This window comes from Thermothelomyces thermophilus, chromosome 2 (assembly GCF_000226095.1).
Source record: "Thermothelomyces thermophilus ATCC 42464 chromosome 2, complete sequence".
NCBI classification, from domain to species: Eukaryota; Fungi; Ascomycota; class Sordariomycetes; order Sordariales; family Chaetomiaceae; genus Thermothelomyces; species Thermothelomyces thermophilus.
The window spans coordinates 28,615-50,634 of record NC_016473.1 but is presented as its reverse complement, the minus strand read 5'-3'; the positions used below and the strand labels follow the sequence as shown (position 1 = coordinate 50,634).

The window sequence follows — 22,020 nt, the reverse complement described above, 5'->3', positions numbered from 1 at the left end:
CCGTTAGGAATATCAATAGTGAGGTTCTCGACAACAAAGCCGGCGATTGTTGGTTTGTTGACCAAGAGCTTGGAAGAGTTCAGCCGTATTAAGTGGACAAAAGGCAACGCCAGAGGCCCGTAGAAGACACCTTGCCTACCTACCTAGAAATTAATTACCTTAGAATAAGGCCCGGGTTGTCCAACCTTTTCTACGAAACATTTAGGCCAGAATGTTCTGTCCAGTTTTATCCCATATTAACCCAGTGATGCAGTACGTTGTCTACGGACGCGTCCATCATGTAAGGATGGATAAGATAAGCCCTGTGGATCTGGCAAACGGGCTGGCAAACGGAGTGTTCTTTGTTCCTATCCTCTACTTATACAGAGCCAACAGGGCCAGCAAACGTAGGAAGGAGACATCGCACTTTTGAACTATTTTGAACTTACCAACTTTCTTCCATCTATTGGAAACCATCTTCTATCACCCAGCCTCCCAAGCACCGCTTCCAGCTTCCCCGAGTTGTTCAATCAGACTCCTTGCGTACGGAGCAGATAAATCCTATTATTACGCACTGAGCATCACGCTCGAGTGACTCTGCGCCTTGGAAGCTTTGAATATATAGGTAATGGGACGCTGTTGGAAGCGTTTGATGCTACGCTTCCAAGTCGTCCGTCCAATCAGAGTGGAACGAATCAACAATGTCTCTTTCCTCCCACTAATAGTATATGCTATACCTCAAGCTGTTTTGGAGGAGGCAAGAAAGAAAGTCAGAACTCGAGCGTTCTGCTTGATCTTCACTCCTGCCCCTCTCCAGTACCTTACTTTGCTGCTGCTGTTTCCTAATTATGCTTACTTGGAACATGGGCGCCCTCTTTAGTGGTGGACTTACATCCTATTATGAGGCAGTGGGGGGTGTCTAATGACTTACCCCTTCAACGATTTCCAAGGTTTGCATAATGTTGCTCAGCTAGCCAGACTCCCTAGACAGCAAGCAATTTCTGAACTCGTCACTTTCGGAGAGCTTACCTAGTGATAGCTAATTACCAACCGAGGGTTCCACTTCTCAGAGCATTCACTTACCCCGCACCATTTCTGCCGGATGGTTGTTCCTTGTTGTTGTCGATAATAAGGGATGAAGTTGTCCCCGCAAATTGTTGGTGATAAGTGCCTAATTATCAGTTAAATAAACAACCTCTCGACGATTCGCTCTGGAGTCCAGGGGCAGAAAATTCTATTATAAGCCGCTGCAGAACTGGCTTGATAGCATCCAAAACTAGGCAACTATTAAGTCATCATGCCCGACCCCTTCAGGGTTCTCGTCTTCAGCCGGACGACGGCATACAGGCACGATTCGATCCCAGCCGGCATCCGGGCTCTGCACCGTCTCGCGTCCGCTTCGGCTGCCGGGCGGCACCCTTTTACGGTGGACGACAGCGAGGATCCCGCCGTGTTCAGCCCCGGCTCCCTCTCGGCGTATCGCGTCATCGTCCTCCTGCAGTGCTCGGGCGAGTTCCTGGACGGCGCGCAGCTGGGCGCCCTGCGGGGTTTCGTCCAGGCGGGCGGCGGGATCGTGGCGGTACACTGCGCCAGCTTCGCCATGCAGTCATCCGAATGGTACGGCCACCTCATTGGCGCCGTGTTCGACAACCACCCGGAACCCCAGGTCGGGCTCGTCAAGCTGCTCGACCCGAAACACCCAGTCATGTCGCTGCGGGCGTGTGACCAAGACGGCGGCGCCGACCGGCCAGCGCAGGAACCGCAGGAACCGCAGGAACCCAAGCAGGCGCAGCTGGAGCGCGTCTGGAAGGACGAATGGTACAACTTCAAGGCGCACCCGCGGGCGACGTCCGACGGCCTGCACGTGCTCCTTGGCGTGGATGAGAAGTCCTACGAGGGCGGGGCGCACGGGGAGGACCACCCGATCGCATGGTGCCAGACTTTTGACGGAGGTCGTTGCTTCTATACTGCTCTTGGACACTTTGACGAGGCTTACGAGGACGACTGGTTCGTGGGGCAACTACACGGTGGGATACTCTGGACGGCTGGTCTCGCTGAAGACCCGAGTGGAGGGAATTGAACGCCCGTTGAGGGATTTGCAAGGGGCTGAGCTGCTCTCGCGCCAAAATGCAGGGGGACCAATACAACGACGAACGTACCTAAGGTAATCATGCCTCAAAAAAAATTTTTTTTTTACCAAAAAGAAAGGCACAAAGAATCGAAGCCTAAAGACTAATTATGTACAACCTTTTTTTTTCTGGAAAGTTCCGCTTTGTCGAAACGAATAGTGGATGCTAACTGCTGTATGTATAAACAAAGTATGTACAAGAACAAGTACCTAATAAACGAAGCGAGAGCCCGATAGGCCGCCTTATTTATAGGTAGGTAGGTAAAATATGTACCCCCAGAAGAGCCGCATGGTCAATGAACCCAATCAGGCCCATGCCCGCCATCTCTCTCTCTTTATGACGAGGTTTAGAAGGGCGGGTTGGCGTTGGTGAGCAGCTGCTCGAAGTAGGCCTGGAACCACTGTCCAGCCTCGGGGGCAGGCTGCAGGGCATCGGACAGGCCGCAGTGGTAGTCGTAGCGGGCGGCGCTGGTGTCGCTTGTGCCGTCGGACTCGCCGCCGGGCTTGACCCAGACAAAGGCATCGACCAGCTCGTGGCCCGTGTTGGCCGTCGGGCGCACGCCAAAGCCGGTGCCCTTGACATTGCACCAGTCACCCCACTGTTGTTGGCCTGTGGAACGGTCAGTTTCGGCGCCCATTCCCAAGAGTATAGAGTCAAACGGTTGTGGGCGGTGCCGGGGGGGGGGAGGTTGGTCACAGATGAAGCAGGACTAAGAGACCTTGTGGACGCCAACTGAAGGGGGAGAAAAGGGGGGGACAGAGACAAAAGAAAAAAAAACATACCGGTAGGTTGTTTGCCGTTGCGGCCAGTGTCGACAATGAAGCGTGCGGGGAAGCCGGCCGAGTTCAAGAGCGGGCTGAAGGCCTCGATGTAGTGCTTCTCGTCGTAGTTAGGGTTAGGCGACGTGTACGACGGGGCCGAAGCGATGCTCCAGGCGTTGTAGTTGGCGACGTTAGTGGCCAGGCCGCGGACGGCAGCCGGCTTGCCGGCATCATTGTAGATGCCGGCAAACAGCTCGGCGGCGGGCTGGATGTTGGCGGGCCAGCCGAGCCAGCCGGCGTGGCCGGCGTCGAGATACATGGCGACGTTGGGCAGGTTCAGCTGCTTGAGCGCGTACACGGTCAACTCGTGGTACGTCGACGCGGCGTTGCTGCACTTGGCCACGTTCATGTTGGTCACCATGTTGGCCATCGAGTCGGGCTCGATAACCAGGATGATCCGGATGTCCGAGTACTCAATGATGTGCTTGCGGATAGCGTCGATGTAGCTCCTGTAGTTGGCGGCGCCGCCGTTTGCAATCGAAAACTCGCCGTTGGACGCAGCGGCGGCACAGTCACGGTCGGGGAGGTCGTAGACGACGAGTTGGGCTGTTGTTGTTTTGCCTCCAGGTCAGGTAACCGATCCCGTCAAGAAAGGTAGGGGACGAGAAGGCAAGTCGCCATGTAACTCACCAGCATAGGGAGGATTGGCACCGGCCTTATTGAGAGCCCGGACCTGGGACAGAGTCTGGACCATCAGGGTGTCGATGGTGACGTTCCGGTCGAGCCACTGGAAGCTAGGGACTTCGGCGACGGCGGAAGCCTTGGCCGCCAGAGTACCAGTCATGCTAGGAATGGCGAGATTGTGGACCTCGGACCTGTAGTAGTCGTTGGCGAAGAGCCGGACGCCCGAGAAGGGGTTGCCAGAGTAGCTCGCCGTGGAGGTCGCACCGCCGGGAATGCTGGTCACGGGGCTGGAGACGGGCGGGGGCGTGGTGGAGGAGGAGGAGGAGCTGCCGCTCCTGGTGGTGCTGCTGGAGGTGCTGGTGCTGCGCTGCGAGGTGGAAGTCGACGACGGAGTGGTGGAACTCGTCACCTGGCTGTTGGGCAGGCACTGAGAGTACCACTCGTTCTGCGCAACGCAGGTCGAGCCCGAGGCGCAGCATGTGGGACCTTGCCACCCGTTACCGCCGCATTGAGTCCTGGATTTGATCGATTCTCACGGTCAGTCGAAGGGGTGGCCCTTATGCCATTACTCGACGAGAAAATCATGGGAGACTCGGACCGGGCTTTCTTACCACACAGCGCCGCAGTTCTGGCGCTCCTCAATGACGGGGGCCGCCAACACGGCAGCCGCAAGCGCGGCGGTGATGAAAAGCTTCTTGGCCATTGGTGTGTGTCCCTCTCACGGAGCGAAACAAGCAACTATCTCGGGGCGGGAGGTGGGAGTGGTTTGGCACGAGGGAGAGAAACCACACAGGCCGATCGAGGGCGGCGTGCATCCTCTTTATCACCTGTAGCAAGTCGAACAAGTCGAAAATTCACGAGCGCCGGGGCTGGTGCTCTTGACGGGGATAGACGGATCAACGGGAGCGCAGTGCCGGGCTGGCCGGCCCTAGGTGGGCAGCATCGTGACGCCAACCCCGGCTCTCCAGACTCGCACATCACTCTCCTGGAGAGCCATGGGGAACGCCGTCCCGATAGAGCCACCAGAATGGAGCGGGAAAGAGGGGTCCTTGACCAGATGGCGAATGCAAGGATGCGGTCCTTGGCAGAATCACGCTCCAAAACGGTTGGCTACCTTACCTATTGCGGATGGTGCCTGGTAAGGAGAGCGGAGGCGTCGCGAAAGGGAAGGGCCCGAGAACCGGGTTAGAAAGCAGATTCTAGAGCGCGAGGCGGAAGGGGTGCTTGTGTGTTGTGCACTTAGTCCGGAAATAGCATATTAATCTCGGGCGAACCAGGTTTTGCGGACAGTCCGCGGTGGTGGAACCGGGTTACGGTCGGCAGGTTGACTGGGGGAGAACAGGCGAGAATCTCGGAAGCCACGTTCCTGAATAACCATGAAAGGAAGAGCGCGGCTCTGCCTGCGGGGAAAGGGCCTGGACAGGGGTGGTATTGCCCAGGCGGCGTCTGCCGACCTGCGGCGGAAGATGCGTGCCAGGTTCCGAGACGTTGTTGCATTCTCAAGACGCTTGGTCGTCGTGTCTACGGGATGTTGGCTAGACGTACCGACGCTCGATAAATCCGCGACCCGAAAGAAGAAGAAGGAAGAAGACGAGAAGAAGAAGAGGCGGGAATGTTCACGCATTCACGGCAACGTCGCCTCTTGCCGCATTCCCACAGAACCACATCATTTCTGGACTCCGTTTCGAGAACTTCCATTGAGTAATTACATATTCACTTGCGGGCCTGTCGGGGAGTGAGTTCCCTTTTCACGAAATCTAGGCGAGCCGTCGAGTTAAGACCCGACATCCTTGCTAGCCCCGCGGACATGATCTCTTAAGCCAGGCACTATTTTCTATTTAAGGTAACTTTAAGCAGCCCCATCTTGTAGCCGTCGTCCTCCGTAAACTCGAACGCCGAGCGTTGCGTAATTACATCTGAGCGGCTTCGAGCTAAGGCATGCTTTCTCTGACCTTCTGTCTGACCCTAGAGCCATCATGACGCCAACAGCAACTGACTCGGTCGATTCGACGTTCTGCATTGCCCTCTGTGTCAAAAAGCGAGGCGCAATTGCTGACTAGCAGTTGCACCGTATGTGCCCGGTTATTGTACATACATATTATGTATTATGGCATCTTCAACGTCTTGGCCGACTTGTATGCCGACCGTGAAGACTTCCTTTAACAAGCCTGTTAATCAGTTGATGCCCCCGCTTCGGCTACTCGCCCCGAAAGGGGGGAGGTGCCTAACTTTCCACGAGACGCATCGTCGAGCAAGCTCGAGCATTGGGCGTGTAGGGTGAATATCCATCAACTCGGTTATGGTCGCGATTCGAGTTAAATTAGACTAATCTCTAGGGGGATCTTGTACTGCGAGAATTTTCGAGTTCTCTGGCCCGTGACTGTGGGAGAGAGGAGGCATCTTCTGCAGAGAGGAGCCGGTCGCCTCGAATAAGGGACTAGTGGTTTGTATGAATGGGTGATACGGAATCAGAGTTTTCTATTCAAAACAACAACAAAAAAAAAAATACAATGAACCCATTCGCAGTTTACAGCGGCAGCGGGTTGGATGGGAATGTGAAGCTCCAGAAGCGGCCCCAGGTAAGCCTGGCTAAGGAGGATCTGTGATGGGATAATGCAGATTATTTCAATAGGTATAGGCTCGGTACTGGGAATCAAGGTCGCTACGCTTGATATGTCGCCCGTAACTACTCCGTAGCCACTTATCAATTGCGGTATGCATCTGATGAGACCGGAGCTCTGAGGATTGCTGCAGGACGTGCTAAGGGGCACCTTTACGTGGTATGTATGTATCAGTACAGTACATATAGGGAACGACATTGAGATCGAAGTCGAGAAGCCTTCGTCGTTCTGGTGACGAGCGCCATCAAGTGTTTCCTTGGTCCATGGAACCACCTCATCGAAAGCAGTGAACGGGGGTCGGACCCACGTGGGCGGGTTCAGCGGTGCGCCTGCTTGGTTGACAGGAGTTTCTTGGCGTTCAGTCACTGATTTGGTCACCAAAACTTGGAAACGCTCCCCGTCAGCGGCACGAAAAAGGCGACGAACTACCGAGTACTGTAAAAACCTTTTCGCTAAACTCTAGTGCCTAATGCCCGAGGATTTCACAAGATGACTCGGCCCCCGGGCCTAATCCACGAATTCCTTCGACAGCTCGAGTCCAGACAGTCGCTTCACTCCGAATCCAACCCTGACCTGCCGCGTTACGATGTTCAGAACCCAACTGACCGGGGGCTGCTCGTGACGAGCAGTCGTCCCCAGCGCTTCTTCCTGGGCACCGGCGCTTCGATATTTACCAATTACCTGATACCCGCCATCACCTCTGCCCAGCATGAGGTCATTCTGGTCACCTGCTTTTGGGCGCCCTCCAGAACGTTGACGGCTCTGTGCGAGGCCCTAAGCAAGCTCGCCGCACACCGTCGCCGTCTGGTTCAGGAGGCACGAGCGACGGGATCGACTCCCATCCCGCCGTTGCACGTCCGCATCTGTCTGTCGTCGCGCTCCCTGCTTCAGAAGCTCCTTCATCCGCAATCTCGCAGCGGCTATACCTACCCGCCTGCCTCGTGGCACAAGAAGCTTGGCTTGCCTGAACCCGCGCTGCTCGAAGCCGGAGGGATCCGCCTCGAGGCCAAGAGTCTGTTTTTCCTGCCCTTCAGCGTGATGCATCCCAAATTTGTCATCATTGACAGGCAGAGAGCATTCGTTCCCAGTTGCAACGTCAGCTGGGAGTCCTGGCTCGAGGGCTGTGTAGAGATTACGGGAGACGCGGTTCGCGCCCTGTTCGCCTTCTACTCGCGCACTTGGGAGGATCCGGCCGATACTGAGCCAGCTCGCGATGCGTGGTCCGACAGAGTCCCCGGAGACTCGGAGGCAGCTGGCACTTCTTGGGACGGGGCCGAAGCCGGCCTTGTCATGGTACGTAGCACCGCTCGTCTCTGCGTAGACCTCGAGTCGCACGACACGGTTGCGACGCTCGTCCTTCCCTCATCGTACCATCGTAACCCGCGCTTCCGCCCGTTCCCCTGGCAGAGGTCCCCTCCGCCGCCCGACACCCCTCTCAATATTGCGTCCATGCAGCTCTTCGAGCGAGCGCAACGATCAATCTATATTCAGACACCTAACCTCACCTGCGAGAGCGTCATTATCGCCCTCTTGGACGCCCTAGCAAGGGGCGTAGAAGTTAACATTGTGACAAACCGCAACATGATGCTGCTTGAGCAGCTTGTCACGGCAGGGACCACCACATCTTGGTGTATCAGGTCGTTGATTCGCCGCTTCTGTCGGCCCAAGGCCGCACTCGGTGGCAAGCAAAAGGCTCAGAGCGGTGGCGGCGACGCCTCCCGCGACCTCGAAGCTGGACTACCAAACACGGGCACTCGAGTTGGCCGCCTCCTGATATGGTACTTTCATGCCAAGAATCCCAGTTCTCCCGGGGTCTTGGAGGGGCAGCCCGCGGTCGCTACTCGGCCACAGGGAGAGGAACCGGTCCACTCGCACCTGAAGCTGGCCCTCGTTGACGCAGAATATGCGTTGCTGGGCTCAGGTAATCTTGACCGCGCGAGTTGGTTCACCAGCCAGGAGTTGGGTATCTTGTTTCAAAGCCGCGAGTTGTGTTCCAAGATCAAAGCTGCTGTGGACGGCGTTCTAGAAGGGAGACTCGATTTGATATTCGACTCGGACCACGGCACGGGGAGTAATTAATTAGGTAGATATTCTCGCGATGTCCTGAGCGCACGGTTTCCTCCAGTCATGACTCTCATCTTACGCGTTTGGCGTGAAGCCTGCCGATTCCGTCAAGCGCCAAGGCTTCGACCTAAGCTTGGACTAAGATGTTACTGATTCTGGAGTCCTCGGTGGTGGCTGTTACGTGTATATGTAGGTATATAATGTATTGTAGATATGCACATAGGTACATAGGCAACTTATTAATAAGGTACCTTACCTTGAGTACTGTAAGAAGTAACGAAAGGTAAATGTCACATCGATGTCTTTTTCAGATCTTCGGCTGAGCAAAGGGCCTCTCTCGCCCTCCGCCGCCCCGTGGTATTTACCTAATTACATGCGTGCTCTCTTGGCCGCTAATGTCATCCGGGAGAACTAACGGCTTTATGCATATCAGCTCCACTTAGTTATTATGGTAAGTTACCAAACTGGCTGCAGGATTTCTGGCCACGGCCAATACTGGGACCGAGAAATCACAAATTCCTTAAGAAACCACAAATAAATCAGCAATCCCACCACTTGTTCTCATACGGTACGCCCCGTTGCGCTCGCGCAAAGAGTGAGCCATGGGGCAGAGAAACCTGTTACTCTGTTTCGACGCCTTTGGGACCCTCTTCCACCCGAAGGGTCCTGTCATGGAGCAATACGTCGCGGTCGCGCAACAATGCGGCCTTGGTGGTTTCAGCGCCCAAGACGTCGAGGCGTCGTTCAAAGCTGCCTTCTCTCGCCAGTCAAAGCTGCATCCCAATTACGGCAGGGCCAGCGGCATGGGCGCATTAAAGTGGTGGACTAATGTAAGGATAGATAAGCCCGTCATCATTTCGGGCTCAGGCATCATCCGCTAACAGCTTGCCAGGTCATCACCCAGACGTTCCAGCCGCTCATTGGGAAAGGGACGGAGCTGCCCAATGACCTTGCTCCCAAGCTCTGGCACAGGTTCAGCTCCGGGGAGGGATACAGCCTCTCGCCCGGCGTGGCATCCCTCCTCCGGTCACTCAGGCAGCGGCAGCAAGAACGGAGGCCCAAGTCCTCTCGGCTCATCGTCGGCGTCATCACCAACTCTGACGACAGAGTCCCGAGCATCCTTTCCTCCCTGGGTCTCCACGTCAGTCCCTTGCGCTTCGGAGCCCCGTTGAACTCGGCCAGAGGAGGGCCGTCTGAGCACTATGACGTCGACTTGCACTGCATGTCCTACGACGTCGGAGTTACGAAACCGGACAGGCGCATCTTTGACGCCGCCGAGGAGATGGCCGTCCAGCTTGTCATGGCACAGGAAGCTGCCGAGCATGGCCGGGACGTCGAGCGGGCGCAGCCTGCATTACCCTGGCTGAAACTCTATGTTGGTGATGAGTATGAGAAAGATGTGGTCGGAGCACGCGGTGCGGGGTGGAATCCGATCTTTGTTGGCGCCAAAGAAGAAGTGTCCGGTCAGGACAGTGTACTCGACTTGGATCAGCTGCGGAACAAGAGGCTCGACGAAGTGTTTCACCGAGATGGTCCCCCATTGACGATACACGCAGACAGCACCCAGGAGGTGCTTGAGTGGCTAATAGAGTACTAAGGGTGGAAGCCGCAAAGCCTAACAGACCGCACTTTTCAGTCCTGTTGCACAGCTGCCAGCGCTCTCAGCCAGCCGAGCTTAGGATGGAGCACTCCATCTTCATAGGTGCCGATAGCCTCTCCTCCAGTAAAATAGGTAAACAACTAAACAGACAGCAGCGCTCTGAAGCAAGACGGAGGATCCGGCGGAGCCATCAGGGAGCTGAAACTAGACTCTTTCCACCACTTTGCCAGCACCGGGCATATACTGTACAACAACACTATGATTGCACGAGCGCGCACACACACACACACACACACACACACACACACACACACACACACACACACACACACACACACACACACAAATACACACACACACACACACACACATCTACGCGATCCGCCTTTAAATTCAAGTTATTCAGTAGAAACTGAAGCTTCTCTCGCTGTAAAAGAGAGGCTATGGAGGATCAACTCTGTCCAAAAAGAAAAGAAACAGCAAACGCACCTAATGTTTGAAGAAACTGAGGTATATCGAGTTGAGAGTATTAGCGCAACACAAGCGTGACCGAATTTGACAAGAAAGGAATATGGAGGGAGTGTGTCGAGGCTGCCAACTGGCGACGCCTTGAAAGCAAAGGAAATGAAAAAGGTCGCTGGGTGCGTCTGAAGATGGGGTATCCCGAAGTTGCCAATAAACGTCGGCGGAATAAGGAACTGTGACCGTGATTGATCTCTGCGCAACAAACCGCCAAATCCTTCGTATATCTTACTCTTTCTTTCCTTCCTCTAACCCCGCGCTGCTATCCCGGAACTCCAACCTCCCAAACGCCAATAAATCCATGACGCTTAACCAGACATCTGAACATCTTGGTCGATGGTAGGAACCGGCGCGGCCGGTGAGGACTGGTCAGTACCGAGCGACGGAATAGGTTGCCCCTTCTTTCCGTACAGTGTGTCACACCACTCCTCCGCACTCACGAGGGTTCTGTTTAGAACCTCGCCGACCTGGGTCATCATCTGCAGTGCCTCCTTCGCAAAGAGCAGGGCCAAATGGGCGCTATCCCGCGTCCACGCGTCCGGGCTGCTGTTCTCTCGATTCCGCCGCCCCTCGGTTTCCCGCACGTAATGAATCTGATAGCGCCCAGGCAGACTCATGAGCTGGCTGTGCACCAGGTTCCTTGCGTTCTCGGGAAGAGCGCCGCCGGCGTACTTGGAGACTGTCTGCACGGTACGCTGGATGACGCGGAAGAGATCTTCGCGAAGCTCAGACATGCGCTGGATCAGCTTGCTGCGTTGCTCGGCCGTGTGCGGAGCGGGAGGGTCGCCGTCTGTCATGCTGTGGTCATCCACGTCCGTTTGCGATGCGAGGTCGTATTCTTCAATGACGCTCTTGAGCTTGACGAGAATATCGCTGAGGTAGCTGTTCGTGTCCCTAACCACCTTAAGACAGTACTTCAGGCTCTTGATGCTCTCCTTCTTCATGGCAATACCGAGTCCGGAAGTGGTTACGACGAACCGCTGGCCCCATTGCTGTCCCGTGACGGCAGCGCCCGGACCCGATGGCGGCGGGTTCTCGACAACTTCGGAATATGCTGGCGATCTTTGGTCGTCATAGGCCGGCAGCGTGTCGACGGTGCTGATAGACATGCGCCGGTCCACACTATCGGTGTGTATGTCATGCGGCGACGTGTGTGGCGTCTCCTCGCCTTTGGAATTCCGGTCCGACCTGCGGCGTTTGCCGTTGCCCCGCTCGTCGGTCTCGATGTCTGTTGACGGACGCTGTTTTCTGCCTCGCATCGAAAATAGCCACCTCATACCCCCTTCAACCCCCGTCTTGCGGCCCACGGTTTCGACTGCTGGCTTGACGAGGTTCTCGACGTATTCGGCACCAGTTTTGAGATGCGGCGAATAGTTCTTACCGGTGTTATAAGCAGAAGCGGCGTTTTCAATGGTGGAGCCCAAAAGCGGATACGTTGTCGTTATAAGTGACAGGAGGGGCTCTGCTCTTCTGCCGGTGTGGTTCCGCGGCGGAGGACTCGCTGTCTTGTAGTCTCTGGATGATGCGCGGGTGTTGGGAGTCGACCCTCGGTTGCGGGGGGAGGAGGCGCATTCTACACGAGAAACGGAACGTTAGCGGCCATGGCCTGTAAAACCAGATGTTCTCGAGGGCCTTGAGAACGCACCTGTCTTCATCTGCCCCAGTGCCTCGGCGGCAATCCTCACGTCCGGATCATCCAAGCTCACGCTCCGGCTGGGCCCAGGCTCCGACGTCATGCTCGGCGGCGACTCGGCCGACTCAAGGTAGCTAGGTTTGTAGTATGTCGTAAACGGGTTGAGGCTGGGCCAGGGATTTGTCGGCCCGGTGAAGGGGGCAGGACGCGACGGCTCGGGAGGTTTAGGGAGAGGAGCATGGCTTTGGGCGCCGGTCACAGATGACAATGGCGGCAAAGTCTGAGTGGAAGGCAGGGAAGTCGAGTCTCGCGACGATTGTATGGGCGCCAGTTCGGTTGTCGAGTCGCTTGGGAATGAGACCGAGAGGGGTGGGAGTTGTAAGGAGGGTGTCGAATTTACTGCAGGGCGATGGTCCGGTGAGAACGGGTTCCGGTCCGATCCCAAAGCATCCGCAGCTGCATTGTCCGCGTCGGTGGATTGCTGCATTGAAGGAGCGGGCAGCGCTGCACCTGCTCCGGGCTGCGTTGGTGAAATCTGCGGCGGGCGCTCGTCGGTTGGCATGTGATTGTGCTCCATGTCGGTTGTTCGTCGACCAACGAACTGAAATCCGAAAACGACAGCGCCGGCGGTCAGGAACGAGTTGGCATTGGTGTTGCAAGTCAGGCCAACAGCGCGTCCATGTGATGCTATTGTTCCAGTTGTTGCATCCGCTCGACTCTCTTCCTCACTCGGCCACCCAGTCAATGTCGTGGTGCGAGCAGCACGGGAATCTTCCCCCTCGTGTCGTCCAAACTTTCGGTTAGGTACTGTCAAGCACGAACAGAGCAGTCGCCCTGCTTGCTTTCACTGACGGCTGCTCGCCTGCGCGGCGTGGAAGGTCGGTTCGACGGTCGCTCGGTGATTCAGGCAGGCCCCGGGTTTACCGACGGGTTTACCGACGACAGAGGGTAGTGGTGGTGTTGATGATGAGACCGATGATCGGTACTGAAGTCTGCGCTGCAGGGCAGCCTCGACGCCAGGGTTCTGCGATCGCGGATTTGTGCTCAGGAAAGGTTGCGACGGAGGGTTCTCGGTCGGATATTGAGGATTGTTGCGAGGTACCCAGGGGAGCTCAGATGCCAAACGAGAGGAACAATGGAACTTTGGGGTCTCCAGTAGCAAGGGCAGCGTCAGCTGAGAAGGGTGGGAAAACCGTCCAAAAAGCCCCGCTGCCCTGGTGGCTAGCCCGCGGTTGGGTGGCTTCCAGTGTTAGTTATGTAACTACCCGCGCATCCTGGAACCACTAGCCCGGAATGTCACTGTGAGGTCAGGCGCGGTCGGTCCAGGGCCTGAACCCCGCCTTTGTCTGTCAACAGCGGCCGAGGCATCGCAGCCAACTCCTCACAGCGCTCTGACCGAGTGTCGCCTGTGCAGGATTGATTCAGATGTCAAGTCATTATGCAGAGGACCTACTGGCAGCTGAGGCTTCCAAACTAGAATCTACCCGATCTGCACGCTAAATGAAGAACGCAAACCTTTGCCTCTACCCACAATCACGCTCTGGATAATCCAGTCAACAAGGGTGGCTCTTGCACTCAGCATCAAATACGGGATACAGACGTGCTGTCAGTCCTTGGTATCGTCCCGCCACAGCTCCATTTTGACGCGGGCGGCGGGGCCCAATTGCAGTATCACATGGATGGGCGTTGTTCTTTGCCCTGGGCCCCTAAAGAGTCAAAGACCGATTTATGCCCTACTACGGGTTCCTCGTCGAGAACTCGCAGCACGCATGTCTATCTCCCTGTCAGGCAAATCGGTCAGCGGCCAGCACTGCAAAATAATTCAATAGTCCCAATCAATAGTCTCAGGCGCCATTAAACAGAACGGCGGTCGTCCCTGCCGAACGAAATGCTGGCATGGCAGTCGACACCAAGCACGTGTCAGAGCGGAGCAAACAGAGTCCAAGCCCGATGCCTCCACCAGACGGCTTCGAAAGCGCTTGGCCCCATTCATGACCCACCTTCACATGCGACGAGCGGGTTACGGCCCCGTTCAATTACTCAACATCGCCGCGGCCTGCAGGAGAGAAGAATGCGGCGGTTGGGGCGTCCCCCGTTCACTCTCAGAGTCCCTGTGTGTTGGCACATGACAGTCTGCCGGCTATCGAGAGTATATTCAGATCATACGATGGTAGATGATAACGTAGTGCACGCAGATTGAAGTTGACAAGGACCCTCTAGCCGGCATCTAACAAGCTCGGTTGTTCCCGAGTTCCCCCTCACCGGACGTTGGCTATTCTTTCAATCAACCGTGCCATTGAGTTGGTAAAAGAAAAAAAGAAGCTTTCTTGCTGGTTCCCAGGCTCGTTCAAATTGACCGAGAGAGGACGTACTTGCACGAATCGAAGCAGCCCACGATCCGCCACAGCATGAAAAAAAATGTACGGATCTGTGTGCACATGCGATTGAAATGGTCACCATTTTCATGCTCAGAATGTTCGGCGCCTCTGACGCTGCCCAAGCAACAAATTAAGCACCTTGAGGGGAGCAGTGCTCGGGCAGCTCTTATGGCGTCGCAAGGACTTCCTCTCCGCACCTCGGAATCGCAGACATCATCAACAACGACACGGGTCGGAGACTCGACAGAATGCCGAGTACCTGTTGTGCGTACGATGGACTGCACTGTCTATTGAGAGCGTTGGGGAGAGAGAACAGAAGGAAAAGACAAGAGCAGGAGCGCTCTTGCCCCAGAAAAATTTTGGCTGCGAGAATATTTGCTCCACTACGGAGCCAAGTTTTGCCTGCTCCCGAGGAGTCCGAGCGTCAGGGTTAGGGTTAATTTCAGCGCCGCCCGATGGGCCAACATGACTAACTAACTAGTTAACCTTGAAATGGAACTTGGCTCCATTCAACCCATTCAGAGCCCTGCCATGACCCCATGTGGGGTCCCTGCCAGTCGCCGTTAGGGTCTGTGCACTCATGCCCGCATCAACTGTGGCATACCAGTACATCGCATTTGGGAGAGCGATACTTCGACGGGCAAGTTGCGATTCGCGTTCCGGAACTGCAGCGCCAAACTTCGAACCACGTTTCCGCTACATGAGGTGACAGGCGCGACCGACCGGCGTTTTGGCCTGCACCGTTTTACCGAACCGCCTATCTACTGGGCGTCGGCCCTCCCCGTCACCGTAACGAATTCCCGATCCCGAGCGCCGACCACGCCCAGCTTCTCCCCCCCCACCCGCCAAACACCCACCATGGCGTCGGCCATCTTCTTCCTCGACCTTAAGGGCAAGACGCTTCTTGCCCGCAACTACAGGGGAGACATCCCCATGTCAGCGGTCGAGAAGTTCCCAATACTCCTCAGTGAAGCCGAAGAAGAGTCCTCAGCAGTACCTCCTTGCTTCTCCCACGAAGGCATCAATGTAACGACTCCATGATCGACTTGGCTTGGCCATACTTGACAAGAGGTTGGCTGACTCTGACTTCCGCAGTACCTGTACATCCGCCACAACAACCTGTACCTCCTCGCTCTCACAAAACGAAACACCAATGCCGCCGAAATCCTCCTCTTCCTCCACAAGATCGTCGAGGTCTTTACCGAGTACTTCAAGGTGCTCGAGGAGGAATCCATCCGAGACAACTTTGTCATCATTTACGAGCTCCTCGACGAAATGATGGACTTTGGCTACCCGCAAACGACCGAGTCCAAGATCCTGCAGGAATACATCACTCAAGAGTCGCACAAGCTTGAGATCCAAGCCCGGCCGCCCATTGCCGTGACCAACGCCGTCTCGTGGCGCTCTGAAGGCATACGGTACCGCAAGAATGAAGTCTTTCTCGACGTTATCGAGTCGCTCAATCTGCTCGTGTCGGCCAACGGCAACGTGCTGCGGTCGGAAATCCTGGGTGCCATCAAGATGAAGTGCTATCTGTCAGGCATGCCCGAGCTGCGCTTGGGCCTCAACGACAAGGTCATGTTTGAGACGACGGGCCGGACGACCCGCGGCAAGGCCATCGAAATGGAAGACGTCAAGTTCCACCAGTGCGTTCGCCTGTCGCGCTTTGAGAACGATCGCACCATCAGCTTCATCCCGCCCGATGGCGAGTTCGAGCTCATGTCGTATCGCCTCAACACCCAAGTTAAGCCGCTCATCTGGGTTGAGTGCGTGGTCGAATCGCACAGCGGGTCCCGCATTGAATACATGCTCAAGGCGCGAGCCCAGTTCAAGCGCCGCAGCACCGCCAACAACGTCGAGATCATCGTCCCTGTTCCCGACGACGCGGATTCTCCGCGTTTCCGCACAAATGTCGGGTCGGTGCACTACGCTCCCGAGAAAAGCGCGATCGTGTGGAAGATCAAGCAGTTCGGAGGTGGCAAGGAGTTCCTCATGCGTGCGGAGCTGGGTCTTCCCAGCGTCCGGGGTGATGACGAGCATGGTGGCGGCATGACTGGCGGGTTTGGAGGAAGCATGGGTGGCATTGGTGGGCCCGGAAAGGGAGCTAAGAGGCCGATTCAGGTCAAGTTTGAGATCCCATACTTTACGACCAGCGGGATCCAGGTACGGTATCTGAAGATCACGGAGCCAAAGGTATGTTCAGTTTCACAACGCGGTCCTTTTCGCTCCCGGCTGACGCGGTGCATATCACAGCTTCAATACCCTTCACTACCATGGGTGCGATACATCACGCAGTCCGGTGACATTGCCGTCCGACTGCCCGATGCAGTATGAGACGAAGGCTGACGAGCTCTGTCCGATCTGCGGGGTGCTCGAGGCGTCTGGCGAGATAATCATAGGAGGCAGGCCCTGGCCATACGTTCTAGTTCAGCTTTAAGTTTGGTGGGCAGAAGCAGGCGGCGAGACGACTTCCAATGTTTGGAGATTAAGTCTACCGCGGCGTATGGTGTAATGGTCAAAATTGAGGTGTTGTCGAATTACCTAGACAAGACAATCAGTTCTAAATATTAGACTCTGGATGTCGCGTAGAGTTTTCCTGTAATATGGCTCACAACATTGTGTATACTACTTAGCAATGGACGAGATAGGTGTTTAAACAGGACCTCCATGGCTGGTCTACGGCTAGTGGAATTGCTGATGCTGATATTTTCAAAGAGAACGAGGGAAAAAAAAAAAAAAAAAAAAAAACACTAGCATCATTCTCCGACGTAATAGCACGCATAATACCTACCCCCCCCCCCCCCAGTCTGATAGACATAGGATAGTCTATAGCTGCTGCTGTGTCACGCTCCAACTTCTCCGGTTTACTACCGTATCAGGATCTAAGAGCTACAGGGCCTTAATAAGACTTGAATCCCCCGAGAGGGCGTGTCATGGCGTTATTAGCTATTGACAAGGATCGAGTAAAAGACAGAACAGGTAATAAAAGTCTGATTGATATGCTACTCACAACACTTATTGAAAGAGCCCGGTTGTCATTGATAGAGTGTTGTGAGTGTAGGTTATGCCGCCAAGGGATGACTTTTCCTCTCCAGGTAATTAAGGTTTATACAAACACCCAGAGCTCTTGTAATCATTTTATGGCAGTTTCGATTCCCACTTCCTAATTAGCCAACGTCACATATTCTTCACCCTTCTTTACTACTTTGAAGTTAAGATGTTAAAATCTTAACTGAGCAGTCCGTGTCGGACGGAAGCTGACGTTTGACCTCGCGATTATAGCTGGCATTCTAGGTACTCACTAGTCTCATTCCCGTGTCCAAGACCACTATCAATTCCGAATCTTTAAAAGATAATAGTTCTTAGCTGACATACAGGAAGTTGCCTAACATACGATGCATGTTTGTTAAGTATCCAGATGAAAAGAGGAGCGATAGAATACCCGGCCTTAAGCCGCGTGATGTCGCGTCGATCGTTTTGCCTGGCTCCCTTATTAAGGTAACATTTAATTCGCCCACGATGTGGGAAATCCATCTCGACTCTAATCCGTGCCAATCACTTGGCAGAAACGAACTGCCGAAAGCAAACTCCTCTCAGAGTAATTATTGAACTGCTAAATATCACGAATGGTCACCTCGTCAATTAACCGATGCCAGCCTGAGCTCCAGTCCCTCAACTGTATATATTAACTTCCTGTCTTGCAATACTTAGCAACCAGCTCAACTCGTTCTAATTTGCAGCAGCAGACGAACTCACCTTGTTGATCTTCTCCCACCCAACGTGTCTATAAGATATCATGCGCACCTTGCCAATTTTCACCATTGGGGCCCTAGCCCCCCTAGTGACTTCTGCGTCCGATTGTACCCGCGAGTTCCTCCAGGATAGCGCGGACAGCCTGGTGGCCGCGCAGACTGCGGGAGATCCCAGCCTGCTTCAGCCTGTCTCGGACGCACTCGACTATAACGAGAATTATGCTACGGCAACTTTTGAGTCTGGAATCTTGTCCAAGCCGCTCGAGATAGACTTTAGCCGGCACTACCTCGACACGACGCAGTGCGCCACCTTCACGGAGCTGATCTCGGCCACAGGCAGCAAGCCGTACGTGATCGGCGTGCAAATGTACTTCACAGACAATTCCGTTTCCAAGATCGACACCCTCATTACCACCACCGGCGACTGGCTGTTCAACGCCACGGGCACGCTCTACTGGGCTAGCCAGGAAGACTGGGGCACCATCCCGGAGGAGGAGCGTGACTCTCGTGAGGTCATCCAGGCTGCTGCCGACGCCTACTGCGATATCTTCAGCGACAAGAGCGTCCAAGTGCCGTGGGGATATCCCTGTGCCAGACTTGAAGGCGGCGCGTACACAGGCAATGGCGGTCCCGACGACAGGTGTGACGTCGGCATCCCCAGCGGCGTGAACCTGACTAACCGACGATATGTCATTGACGAGACAATTGGCGCCGTCTCTGTCTTCCTGAGCTTCAACGCCATACCGGATTCTCATGCTTTTAGAGTAGAAAAGGGCAAGCTGCGGTTTGTGCATACCATGACAGTCATGACCGCGAGTAGGAACGGCAGGAGCACGACCAGGAGGAGGTTGAGGGGAGTCATGGCTCCGTCGGCGCAGTGAGGAGCGTAGCGGCTCGGAGAGGGGGAGAACCGCTAATTTACAATGGCACAGGGATTCGGACTCGGCATTGCAGGCTACAAGCTGCAACTTACAAATAGGCAACGGCAATGTTTCTAGCTGTATGAAAACGGACAAATGAAACAAGTGAGCATTTAACACTTTTTGCACACTCGGCTTAACATACGGATTGGCCTTATATCAAAAATTCAACGTATTAGTACGGCCCCTACTCTTCTGAGACATAGAAAGTGCCGGGTCTCCGTGATGGTTTAATTATCGTTTATATATTTTCCTTTCCCTCTTCTCGAGCCAGGAGATTGCGTATGTACTCACAAAGTCCTTTTTCTAGACCGCAAGTAAGAGCTCTAGCGTGCTGATAGTACCGCTAGCGACGCATGGGTGGTTCCTTGGGTAACCGACCCAGGCAACCGACGCGCTGTAGACCACAGTATCGTCCTACGACTCAATAACAAGGTCAAATCCGGACGGCGTTACTCCGTCCGCCGTAGCGCGGATTCGCCCCATATCACTCGGTGTCAGCTACCCACTCGATGCTCTATATACCTCCCTTGGTTTAGGAGCTAATAGGGGAGGTGTTTCGGAAAGAACAGTAACTATAAAGAGAGGGGAAACCCAAACTAATGTAAATTGTCACATACGTTTGAAGTCCTTGCTTAGGTCTAGTTCGTTTAGCCAAATAATTATTCGGCATACTTGCCGGGCGGGAGGTTGATGTGCTACACGTCGCGCCGGAAGTTGCTCCCAACGACATTAAGCCGTAGATCTTCAAATAAGCCGTTGACAGTCGGTCAAACTGGCCTACTATTACTGGTAAGTAAAAGAAAGGAGCTAAGGAGAGGCCGAGGAGAGTTGTAGAACCTTCAAAGTCGACTTCACTCTTAGCAAACTCAAGCCACGTAGCGCCAGCATTATAGAGCTTCGTATCTGCCCACGCGTCTAGGTTTAATACAAAACTCTTCTCAGTCAGCTGGCTTTGTGGTGGCGTATGTACATACACGGATACGGATGTTGGCTGTCTTATCTTCGTCGAGTATAGTTAGGCCAAGCGCGATCTGCGGTGGCAAAGGCTAGGCCGCGTCGAATTCGATCATCTTGGGTTACAGGGCCTGGGGTAGGTAGAATTTGCGGATATCAGGGTCCACGCTAAGGCGGCCGGTATTTCGTGTACGGAAGGGGTACATCTTGAGAAATAAAGCTGATATCGGTAATATGTCCTCTCTCCCTTGTATAGAGAATCGCATCCTTCGCCTTGATCTCGATCAAGCGGCGAAAAGTCTTAAAATACATGGCCCCATCCCTTAAGAGAAGCGGGAATAATAGATCTATAGGTGTTTGCATACCTTCTACACCATCCTATAACCCAAGCGAGTGGCGGCCTATTCTCGGTGTCGCGGGCAAATGCTAGCTTTTCACCCCGAGCTTCGGCTAGGTCTCCCTCCGAAGGATAGAGAGCCCATCTACTATGCTACGCCTCCTAGCTTAGTACGCGCTCAAGTGCGCCCGACTTAACCAGGTATTGTTCCATTGTGTTGACTAGCACCTTGTGGTCGTAGATTTCCAAAACCTCGGAGAATAGTGTAAGCCCGTTTAAGACAATGCCCTGCCTTAGGAGTTGACGATCAGCTGATAACGTGTGGTGTTAGTTAGAACAGTCCACACCCGGGACCTCGATAAGGTATCTTTGAAGTCTGAAGAGAGGGAGGAGAGCTGGTTTGGAGGAAGGCCACTTACATTTCTGAGTATAGTCTCATGATCCGGGAGGCGTTCTTGCTCGGCCCCTATTGTCAAGCCTTGGACTGTTGACTTTGGCGAGGTTGTACCGGACGACGTCAAGGACTACATTGTACTTGTTCCATATCATTGTGTAGATACAGTCAATCTCCTCTACTTCCCATGGGCTGAAGGAGACAAAGAAGAGAGCCAAGATGTCGGCAGCAGAGAGCCTCCCCACCACGTAGTACCCCCCAGGCTTGGGACTCTTGCCAAAGAGGTTACAGTAAAGCTGAAAGCGGTACAGACCTCGTAGAAGATGTGCTTGTTCCGTACCGGGTAGGCTGCCGGGCTGGAGCGAAGGATCAAAACGTTGCAGGAACAGGGCTGCGCACTTAAGCACCAGAGGCCGAGCGACAGTGCGATGGAACACGGTCATATCGACTAGGTCGGCAATAGTATAGTCTTAGAGGACAACCTCGGGTGTAGCAGGGCGCTGTGAGGTATCGCTTTGGATGACTGCCATAGTGCATCCTCGGAAAGCTGCCGAGGAAGGGTATAGAACATGGTGGACCTCTGGACGGCGTGAGCCTCGACCAGAAGGTTACCAACGGTGGAAGCAAGCACCCGGCTAAGCACATGTTTTCCATATAAGTGGTACTGCTAGGGGAAGAAGGGCGATGCAAGCACGAGCACCCTTAGGTCATCGAGGTCAACAATATGAGAAAGAATCTCAAGTCTCAGCTCAGAAGGCAATGTTTCCAGCATGCTCGCGGTAGGCGGGCGCTTTGTAGCATGCGGAGGGCCGGACTGAGTCGACAGTGACATGTCGATGCCCGCATCGTTTTTGCCGACACCGAACTCGTCGATGTTGGGACCTTTGGTAGCGGTACTGTAGGTATCGGTGGTAACTGAGAGTTCAACGCCGCCATCCTGCCCTAAATGCCCCGTCGGCTGATTGGCGGTAACACCAGCAAGAACGATAACCGTGCCGACAGTGTTGCCCTCAGAATCATGCGCATAACTGTGAAAGAAGCCTAATAACTTTCAATCAGGTCGGCATGGTTGAACACTAGGACGCCGTACGTTAAGAAGGTGAGCGGTCCAAGGTACGTGTCGTGATACGGTCGATACATTGGCTAGAAGAAGCACTATACGAACAAAACGAGAGAAGAATCATACAGATAGAGCAAAACCTAAAGATAACTAGATTGCATTCCACCCTACTTTTTTATAGCTCCTTTCTACTATATGTTTCTACTATATATATGGAGTAAGTCCCGTT

At 54.5% G+C, this 22,020-nt stretch overlaps 9 protein-coding genes across 9 annotated transcripts; 5 read left to right on the top strand and 4 right to left on the bottom strand.

Annotated features, from left to right (window-relative positions):
- Positions 1–1,276: 1,276 nt before the first annotated feature.
- MYCTH_2058711 (uncharacterized protein) lies at positions 1,277–2,059 on the top strand (the record flags this gene model as incomplete). The annotated part of the gene is made up of 1 exon (XM_003660985.1): positions 1,277–2,059. One exon carries the CDS (start codon positions 1,277–1,279, stop codon positions 2,057–2,059), a length of 783 nt encoding a protein of 260 aa, XP_003661033.1.
- An 86-nt stretch (positions 2,060–2,145) lies between these two features.
- MYCTH_66729 (glycoside hydrolase family 6 protein) lies at positions 2,146–4,330 on the bottom strand. Its single transcript, XM_003660984.1, has 4 exons — positions 4,165–4,330; positions 3,560–4,068; positions 2,891–3,475; positions 2,146–2,717 (listed from the first exon to the last, which is right to left on the bottom strand). Exons 1-4 carry the CDS (start codon positions 4,254–4,256, stop codon positions 2,455–2,457), a joined length of 1,449 nt encoding a protein of 482 aa, XP_003661032.1. The 5' UTR covers positions 4,257–4,330; the 3' UTR covers positions 2,146–2,454.
- A 481-nt stretch (positions 4,331–4,811) lies between these two features.
- Positions 4,812–5,177, bottom strand: MYCTH_2124737 (uncharacterized protein; the record flags this gene model as incomplete). The annotated part of the gene is made up of 1 exon (XM_003660983.1): positions 4,812–5,177. One exon carries the CDS (start codon positions 5,175–5,177, stop codon positions 4,812–4,814), a length of 366 nt encoding a protein of 121 aa, XP_003661031.1.
- Positions 5,178–6,663: 1,486 nt separating this feature from the next.
- MYCTH_2058820 (uncharacterized protein) lies at positions 6,664–8,253 on the top strand (the record flags this gene model as incomplete). Its single annotated transcript, XM_003660982.1, has 1 exon — positions 6,664–8,253. One exon carries the CDS (start codon positions 6,664–6,666, stop codon positions 8,251–8,253), a length of 1,590 nt encoding a protein of 529 aa, XP_003661030.1.
- Positions 8,254–8,740: 487 nt separating this feature from the next.
- MYCTH_2299969 (uncharacterized protein) lies at positions 8,741–9,966 on the top strand. The gene is made up of 2 exons (XM_003660981.1): positions 8,741–9,068; positions 9,131–9,966. Exons 1-2 carry the CDS (start codon positions 8,841–8,843, stop codon positions 9,833–9,835), a joined length of 933 nt encoding a protein of 310 aa, XP_003661029.1. The 5' UTR covers positions 8,741–8,840; the 3' UTR covers positions 9,836–9,966.
- Positions 9,967–10,527: 561 nt separating this feature from the next.
- MYCTH_2299968 (uncharacterized protein) lies at positions 10,528–12,763 on the bottom strand. Its single transcript, XM_003660980.1, has 2 exons — positions 12,006–12,763; positions 10,528–11,933 (listed from the first exon to the last, which is right to left on the bottom strand). The coding sequence occupies exons 1-2, from the start codon at positions 12,568–12,570 to the stop codon at positions 10,669–10,671; spliced, it is 1,830 nt and encodes a 609-aa protein (XP_003661028.1). The 5' UTR covers positions 12,571–12,763; the 3' UTR covers positions 10,528–10,668.
- A 2,179-nt stretch (positions 12,764–14,942) lies between these two features.
- MYCTH_2299965 (uncharacterized protein) lies at positions 14,943–17,094 on the top strand. Its single transcript, XM_003660979.1, has 3 exons — positions 14,943–15,397; positions 15,467–16,564; positions 16,625–17,094. The coding sequence occupies exons 1-3, from the start codon at positions 15,230–15,232 to the stop codon at positions 16,703–16,705; spliced, it is 1,347 nt and encodes a 448-aa protein (XP_003661027.1). The 5' UTR covers positions 14,943–15,229; the 3' UTR covers positions 16,706–17,094.
- Positions 17,095–18,054: 960 nt separating this feature from the next.
- Positions 18,055–19,231, top strand: MYCTH_2299964 (uncharacterized protein). The gene has a single exon (XM_003660978.1). The coding sequence runs from the start codon at positions 18,168–18,170 to the stop codon at positions 19,002–19,004; it is 837 nt and encodes a 278-aa protein (XP_003661026.1). The 5' UTR covers positions 18,055–18,167; the 3' UTR covers positions 19,005–19,231.
- Positions 19,232–20,499: 1,268 nt separating this feature from the next.
- Positions 20,500–21,174, bottom strand: MYCTH_2108373 (uncharacterized protein; the record flags this gene model as incomplete). The annotated part of the gene is made up of 3 exons (XM_003660977.1): positions 20,500–20,648; positions 20,757–20,760; positions 20,830–21,174. The coding sequence occupies 3 exons, from the start codon at positions 21,172–21,174 to the stop codon at positions 20,500–20,502; spliced, it is 498 nt and encodes a 165-aa protein (XP_003661025.1).
- Between the last annotated feature and the right edge of the window lie 846 nt (positions 21,175–22,020).

Coding starts and splice junctions, on each gene's coding strand:
- MYCTH_2299968 (XM_003660980.1), bottom strand. CDS start 12,570: ATGGAGCACAATCACATGCCAACCGACGAGCGCCCGCCGCAGATTTCA. Junction 11,934..12,005: donor ACTGGGGCAGATGAAGACAG/GTGCGTTCTCAA, acceptor TTTCTCGTGTAG/AATGCGCCTCCTCCCCCCGC.
- MYCTH_2299965 (XM_003660979.1), top strand. CDS start 15,230: ATGGCGTCGGCCATCTTCTTCCTCGACCTTAAGGGCAAGACGCTTCTT. Junction 15,398..15,466: donor TCTCCCACGAAGGCATCAAT/GTAACGACTCCA, acceptor TGACTTCCGCAG/TACCTGTACATCCGCCACAA. Junction 16,565..16,624: donor TGAAGATCACGGAGCCAAAG/GTATGTTCAGTT, acceptor TGCATATCACAG/CTTCAATACCCTTCACTACC.
- MYCTH_66729 (XM_003660984.1), bottom strand. CDS start 4,256: ATGGCCAAGAAGCTTTTCATCACCGCCGCGCTTGCGGCTGCCGTGTTG. Junction 4,069..4,164: donor CAGAACTGCGGCGCTGTGTG/GTAAGAAAGCCC, acceptor GATCAAATCCAG/GACTCAATGCGGCGGTAACG. Junction 3,476..3,559: donor TGCCAATCCTCCCTATGCTG/GTGAGTTACATG, acceptor AAACAACAACAG/CCCAACTCGTCGTCTACGAC.
- MYCTH_2299969 (XM_003660981.1), top strand. CDS start 8,841: ATGGGGCAGAGAAACCTGTTACTCTGTTTCGACGCCTTTGGGACCCTC. Junction 9,069..9,130: donor CATTAAAGTGGTGGACTAAT/GTAAGGATAGAT, acceptor ACAGCTTGCCAG/GTCATCACCCAGACGTTCCA.
- MYCTH_2299964 (XM_003660978.1), top strand. CDS start 18,168: ATGCGCACCTTGCCAATTTTCACCATTGGGGCCCTAGCCCCCCTAGTG.